Source organism: Phalaenopsis equestris, unplaced genomic scaffold (genome assembly GCF_001263595.1).
Source record: "Phalaenopsis equestris unplaced genomic scaffold, ASM126359v1 Scaffold000140, whole genome shotgun sequence".
Taxonomy (NCBI): Eukaryota; Viridiplantae; Streptophyta; class Magnoliopsida; order Asparagales; family Orchidaceae; genus Phalaenopsis; species Phalaenopsis equestris.
In genome coordinates, this window is record NW_018164582.1 from 1,286,760 (window position 1) to 1,293,969 (window position 7,210).

The 7,210-nt window shown below is 38.9% G+C and overlaps 1 protein-coding gene across 1 annotated transcript; it reads left to right on the forward strand.

Moving 5' to 3' along the window:
- Positions 1–254: 254 nt before the first annotated feature.
- Positions 255–6,590, forward strand: LOC110021714 (probable cellulose synthase A catalytic subunit 3 [UDP-forming]). The gene is made up of 14 exons (XM_020720313.1): positions 255–621; positions 728–923; positions 1,008–1,216; positions 1,405–1,507; positions 1,678–1,852; positions 2,517–2,783; positions 2,870–3,215; positions 3,309–3,446; positions 3,552–3,677; positions 3,768–3,980; positions 4,075–4,363; positions 4,680–4,873; positions 4,956–5,306; positions 5,384–6,590. The coding sequence occupies exons 1-14, from the start codon at positions 541–543 to the stop codon at positions 5,966–5,968; spliced, it is 3,273 nt and encodes a 1,090-aa protein (XP_020575972.1). The 5' UTR covers positions 255–540; the 3' UTR covers positions 5,969–6,590.
- The last annotated feature ends 620 nt before the right edge of the window (positions 6,591–7,210 follow it).

Genomic DNA, 7,210 nt, shown 5'->3' on the forward strand with positions numbered 1-7,210 from the left:
CCTAATTAAAATATTAGGTTTTGAAGCAACCCTTTCAGATTATTAGGGTTGGTATAGTCTTAATAATCTAGCAGAATTTGTATAAAATAACACAATCCGCACATAAAATAAAATTATCAGTTAGTGGTGCAAATGCAATACTCCAAAATTCATTATTAGGGTTTTAAAAAAATATTTTTTTTTTATTTAAAAACTAAAGTTTTTTTTTTAATTTCTAAATATATTTTTATTTCCTCCCCTACGGTGCTGCGGTAGGCAGCAAGCAAGGAATAAGAAGAGGAGGGTGAGGGGAGGGTACAGGACCTCCTGCCTTATCACCGAGGGCTTTTCCCCAGCGCCGCTTATCTGACTCTCTCAGATGGGGAAGCTCCAAGACATGATCAAGTTTTAGCTTTGATCAACCATTAGGGATTTGCATTCTTTATCAAATCGTCGAAAAATCGGATTTTTTTGGAGCTAGGTTTCAGTGGTAATCTGTAGATCCGGGAGAAGTTCCTTTTTCGAGTGATATTATCGACGAAATATCTCAAGGAGAAGAAGATGGAGGCCAGTGCAGGTCTCGTCGCCGGTTCTCACAATAGAAATGAGCTTGTCGTAATCCGCCGCGAGGGGGAGCCAGGAGTAAGTAACGCTAAGCGGCATTTCATGGCCGAATCAAATGGTTGCTCAGATATTCTTCTTGCAACGTTGACTGGAATTGATTTTGATTCTTGTAATCTTCTTGCAGCCGAAGCCTTTGCAGCAGTTGAGTGGTCAGATCTGCCAGATTTGCGGGGACGATGTCGGGCTTACCGTCGATGGGGAGCTCTTTGTGGCCTGCAATGAGTGCGCTTTCCCGATTTGCCGCACTTGCTATGAGTATGAGCGCAGGGAAGGTAACCAGGTGTGTCCTCAGTGCAAAACCAGGTTCAAACGTCTCAAGGGTAGGGTTTCTTGTCATTCTCACTTCTCTTAGTCGTTTCATAGCGATAATTGAATATATTTTTAATTCTATTATGAATGAGCAGGTTGTGCTCGAGTTGCTGGAGACGAGGAAGAAGATGGCGTGGATGATCTTGAGAATGAGTTCAATTTTGTGGGAAGGAATAGGGAGGACGGGCAGTATATTGCTGAGTCAATGCTGCAGGGACACATGAGCTATGGCCGAGGAGATTCGGAATTTCCTCAAGTTTTTCATACAATGCCTATGGTTCCTTTGCTCACCAATGGCCAAATGGTACTTTGCCTTGACTCTCACTTTTTTACGTTCTTGAATCACTGTAATCTATTTTTATGCTGCTTTTGGGCTATGGGAAGTGAAAAATGCTAATTGTGCAGAAGTGTGGAAAATAGTGGAAAAAATCTGTTCTAGTAGGGATTTATTTGATTTTCTTGCTCTCATTGGATGTATTTGTTGAACTGCAGGTTGATGATATCCCTCCTGAACAGCACGCTCTTGTTCCTTCCTTCATGGGTGGTGGAGGGAAGAGGATCCATCCTCTCCCATTTTCAGATCTCAATCTTCCTGGTATATTGATCTCAACTTTCATTAGTTGTTAAATTGTTTAAACGTTTATTTTTTATTTTTTATTTATTTAGTTTTGCTTTTTGAAACTTTCTTTCTTATAGGTTGAAAATTTTAACAATTAAACTTTCTCCTTGGGTTGAGGAAATTTTGGTAACATTCTTTCCTTGCAGTGCAACCAAGATCCATGGATCCTTCCAAGGACCTCGCTGCTTATGGTTATGGAAGTGTAGCTTGGAAGGAGAGAATGGAGAATTGGAAGCAGAAACAAGAGAAACTGCATCCGTCTCGAAATGAAAATGGCGGCAAGGATTGGGATAATGATGGTGATGGGCCAGATTTGCCATTGTAAGACCCTGCACCTTTGTTATACTTTGAAAAGTTGGGTCAATTATGCTTACAAATCAGTACTTGTTAATAACTGAATTTAATTAGTTACAATACTTCTTTGCGTGCTATTTATTGAATTAGATTTACACTGGAGAACTATACAGCATCAAAACTCTTTTAAGGCTCCATTATAGAACTAAACCATTATGGCTGTTAATTCAGGTGCGTTGAAGAAGCACCTTTGAAGTAAAATCTCATTTAGGCTGTAAAAATGATAAATAATCCTCAGGAATCTTGTCTGTTGGCATTCGCCTTTCCCTTGATGCATTGAGAAGTTTTTTATTTTGAAGACATTTTGTCAAATGTCTCTGTTAGGATTGTGTATAGCTTCTTCCCTCAACTATAATTTCATTAGAAATTCCTTGTTCATAGTTTTAAAAGGATATTGAATTGAAAATTGATTGCATGTCTTATCCAAGGAAGATATGCGAAGATTAAAAATGTGTGATATCTTGCATGATGGAATGAAGTTTATAGATATAAATATAAAATGCTCATTATTTAATTCCTCGTTAGGAATTAGAATAGTTTCGTTTAATATGTAAATTTACCAATGTTATAAATTGTTTCAGCTCCTTTTCTTCTTCCTAACTAAATAACTTCTTAATTCAACTCATGACAGAATGGATGAAGCTAGACAACCACTATCGAGGAAGCTTCCTATTTCTTCTAGCCAAATCAACCCATACCGAATGATCATCATAATTCGGCTAGTAATTGTTGGATTTTTCTTTCATTACCGGGTTACTCATCCTGTGCCTGACGCATATGCTTTGTGGCTCATATCTGTAATATGTGAAATTTGGTTTGCTGTTTCATGGATTCTTGATCAATTCCCAAAATGGCTTCCAATTGAGAGGGAGACCTACCTTGACAGATTGTCATTAAGGTTAATAAAACTGGCCTCCATTGAATTCGTTTACTCTTCGTGAGTTTGAATCATCCAACCCACTGAATCTTTTACTGTAATTTCAGGTATGAGAAAGAGGGTCAACCTTCTCAACTAGCTCCAATCGACATTTTTGTCAGCACTGTTGATCCTATGAAGGAACCTCCTTTGGTTACAGCAAACACGGTCCTTTCTATCCTTGCGGTGGATTACCCGGTTGACAAAGTTTCGTGCTATGTTTCTGATGATGGTGCGGCGATGCTTACATTCGAAGCATTATCAGAGACGTCTGAGTTTGCAAAAAAATGGGTTCCATTTTGCAAAAAGTTTAATATTGAGCCGAGGGCACCAGAATGGTATTTCCAACAAAAGATTGATTATTTGAAGGATAAAGTCTTGCCATCATTTGTAAAGGAGAGGAGAGCAATGAAGGTGATGAAATGTTTCTCGTTGGATCTCTGCAATTAATGTTGCAGAAATTTATCTTTTACTTCTTGTGAGACTTAAATATGATGTATTTTACAGAGGGAGTACGAGGAATTTAAAGTCCGGATCAATGCTTTGGTTGCCAAAGCGCAAAAGGTTCCCGAGGAGGGTTGGACGATGCAGGATGGTACTCCATGGCCTGGAAATAATATTCGTGATCACCCTGGAATGATTCAGGTATGAACTCTTAATATTCCAAACTTGTATGTATTCTAAAAGCTTGATTTTCCTTTTTCTATTGTGCTGTTAACAAATAAGTTTCACTGTTTTCTGTACTCTTAGGTTTTTCTGGGCCAAAGTGGCGGCCATGACATGGATGGAAATGAGCTACCGCGTTTGGTTTATGTTTCAAGAGAGAAGAGGCCTGGATTCACTCATCACAAGAAGGCTGGTGCTATGAATGCTTTGGTAAAGAATTTACATGGAAGTTTGTTCACTAATAAAATAGCAGATCTCTGGTGCAGCAATTTAACTTCTGCTTGTTGATATTTGTATCAGGTTAGAGTATCTGCTGTCCTTACAAATGCTCCATATTTGTTGAACTTGGATTGTGACCACTACTTCAACAATAGCAAAGCAATAAGAGAAGCAATGTGCTTTATGATGGATCCGCTGGTTGGAAAGAGAGTGTGCTATGTACAATTTCCCCAGAGGTTTGATGGCATTGATCGGCACGATCGATATGCTAATCGGAACATCGTGTTCTTTGATGTAAGCCTGCAAATTTCCATGGAAAAATTTGTTTTTTTTAACATGCCTTGCAAGCTGGATCTATGAAATGCTGACTCCATGTCCTTTGCTGTAGATCAACATGAAAGGTCTTGATGGGATTCAAGGGCCAATTTATGTTGGAACTGGCTGCGTGTTCCGGAGGCAAGCACTATATGGTTTTGATGTCCCCAAAGTAAAGAAGCCACCCACAAGGACTTGCAACTGTTTGCCAAAGTGGTGCTGCTGTTGCTGCTGCTGTTCCGGGAGGACAAAGAAGAAGAAGAATGTCAAAACAAAGCATGAAAAGAATGTAAAAAATTTAAGGAGACTAGATAATGGAGCACCCGTTTTTGCTTTGGAGGGTATAGAAGAGGGCATTGAAGGTAAATCTCCCTATTTACTTTATAAACTGAAATTTTGAAGTTAAAAGATCCATAGCTTTTATTTACATTTAGGCATAATTTTTGGAAATCTCTAATAAGGGCTGTAAGTTTTTTTCGTGCAATTTTTTTACTGTTTTTGAATATCACTTCATTTTCCTGTTTTTGCATATATCTTTATTGTTTGACCCTCTTTTGGTTTTCGAGTAATTGGCCAAATGATAAATCATCCTAAAAGACTACCAGAATGCTGCAGAAACATATGAACTTTTGTTATTTCTTTCTCATTTTAGCTAAATCTTTTTAAAAAACTATACAGGAGTTGAGAGCGAAAAATCAACCAATATGACAGGGAAGTTAGAGAAGAAGTTTGGCCAATCTCCGGTTTTTGTTGCTTCTACTCTATTAGAGAATGGAGGAACACTGAAAAATGCTTCTCCAGCATCTTTGTTAAAGGAAGCCATTCATGTTATTAGTTGTGGATATGAAGACAAATCAGACTGGGGAAAAGAGGTTCGGATTCACATCTTCTTTCTTCTCAGAACTTCTCCTTTGTTCATGGAGCATTGTGACAAAAATTTCTCTTTTCTTATAGGTTGGTTGGATCTATGGTTCTGTCACAGAAGATATCTTGACAGGATTTAAGATGCATTGTCATGGCTGGCGCTCAATCTATTGCATACCTTCCAGGCCCGCCTTTAAAGGATCTGCGCCTCTCAATCTCTCTGATCGTCTACACCAAGTGCTGAGATGGGCTCTTGGTTCCGTAGAAATTTTCTTGAGCAGACATTGTCCATTATGGTACGGATATGGTGGAGGGCTCAAATGGCTCGAGCGGTTTTCGTACATAAATGCCACTGTTTATCCATTTACATCCATTCCTCTTCTTGCTTACTGCTCCTTGCCTGCTGTGTGCTTGCTTACTGGGAAATTTATCACTCCAGAGGTATGATACCAACAACTTTGTCAAAAATTCTTGGTTTAATAATGTTTATTTTGACTTTATAACCCTCTTGTTCGCAGCTGAACAATGTAGCCAGCTTATGGTTTATCTCTCTCTTCATCAGCATTTTCGCAACGAGCATTCTTGAGATGAGATGGAGTGGCATAGGCATGGCGGATTGGTGGAGAAACGAGCAGTTTTGGGTCATTGGGGGCGTTTCCTCTCATTTATTTGCAGTGTTTCAGGGTCTTCTTAAGGTTCTAGCTGGTATAGATACGAACTTCACCGTGACATCAAAAGCTGGGGACGACGAGGACTTCTCGGAGCTCTACACATTCAAGTGGACCACACTCCTGATCCCTCCGACGACATTGCTCGTGATAAACATGATTGGTGTGGTTGCCGGGGTCTCCAATGCCATCAACAATGGATACGAGTCTTGGGGACCTCTATTTGGCCGCCTTTTCTTCGCATTCTGGGTGATCGTACATCTCTATCCCTTCCTGAAAGGTCTAGTCGGCCGGCAGAACAGAACGCCGACCATCATCATCGTGTGGTCCATTCTCCTGGCTTCGATCTTTTCGCTCCTTTGGGTGAGGATTGATCCGTTCCTGCCCAAATCCGATGGCCCGGTTCTAGAGGAGTGTGGGTTAGACTGCAACTGAGCTGAAAACTGTGATGAAATTATTGTGTTAATGTGTAGATAGAAAACACGGGCAATGTTGCAATTTTTGTCTTTAGTCTTTGTTCTTTAAGGGCGAGTCCGACTCATTGATCTGGTTAACCGGAACTAGCGAGCGGGCTCACCCGTTTCTGTGTAGTTTTGTTTGCTGGGAGTTAGGTGGCTATCGGTGGCGGTGCTTCGTTTGATTCTTTATTAGTTTGGAGGAGACATGAGAGAACTAAATGAGGTGGTCGGCATGATTCATGTACTACCGCAGTTGATCATCTCTGCATTAAATTCTTTGAAATAAAGGCAGCAGGACCTAATAGGAGCTGCTATATTTATTCACCTGGACATATATATAGTGCTGAGGTCTTGAATGCCTATTGTTGATTTTAGTCCCACTTAGTGATGCGTCGATAAGCAGCAACTTTTGTGTGTTAAAAAGTAGAAAAAAAAAAAAATGGAGGAGTTGGTGGGAGGAGGAGAGTTTTGATGGGGAGAAGAGAAAGCGATGTAGGCCTTCTATCTTGTCTTCCTCCACTGTAATAATAGTGCTGCTGTTTTGTATTTGTTTCAGAAAGTAAACTCTGCTACTACTTGTATCATGCTTATTATGTTCATTTCTTTCTTCAAATTTCTTTACATGTTGTTTGTTCTCCTGTTTCTGGCTTCTGATGCTTCCTTTTCAGACTGCATTTCTTTATGTTTTATACATAAAATTATAAAATTTAAATGTTAGATATGTAAATACATATATCTTTAAAAAGTTTTTACGAAAAAATAAGAAGAGGAGCCCCCTCAGCACAACTGGATACAGCTGAAGGGTGGGACCTATTCTGGAATTTTATATTACATTTAATATGTATGCTGTTTTGCACAATTGTCTTGTGGACAAGTTTGATGTTTTGATTTTTTTTATTTTTAATAGGAACAGTTGGGGTGGTGCTCTTGTGAACCCTTGTAGGACCTACCCAACTACTTGCCAGTCTGGCTATTGCAACCCATATTAATGACTACAAATGAGTGTTGGCCCAATGACCATCTGCTTCCATCATTGTTTAGTAAAATATATATTTTTATCAGAATTATAATTTATTTATTTATTTATTTATTATCTGTTGAATATGATTAAATTGCTATATTTATTAAAATCCTAATCTGGTTTTTGACTCAACTAATGAAATGAACATAGTTGATAATTCTATTCACTTTTTTTGTCATCAATGTTATGCATAATGGT

What these genes read in the sequence shown, in the direction of transcription:
- LOC110021714 (XM_020720313.1), top strand. Translation starts at nt 541, where the DNA reads ATGGAGGCCAGTGCAGGTCTCGTCGCCGGTTCTCACAATAGAAATGAG. An exon ending in TGCTCACCAATGGCCAAATG is followed by an intron (nt 1,217 to 1,404) that starts GTACTTTGCCTT and finishes GTTGAACTGCAG; the next exon opens with GTTGATGATATCCCTCCTGA. An exon ending in GGAACATCGTGTTCTTTGAT is followed by an intron (nt 3,981 to 4,074) that starts GTAAGCCTGCAA and finishes CCTTTGCTGTAG; the next exon opens with ATCAACATGAAAGGTCTTGA.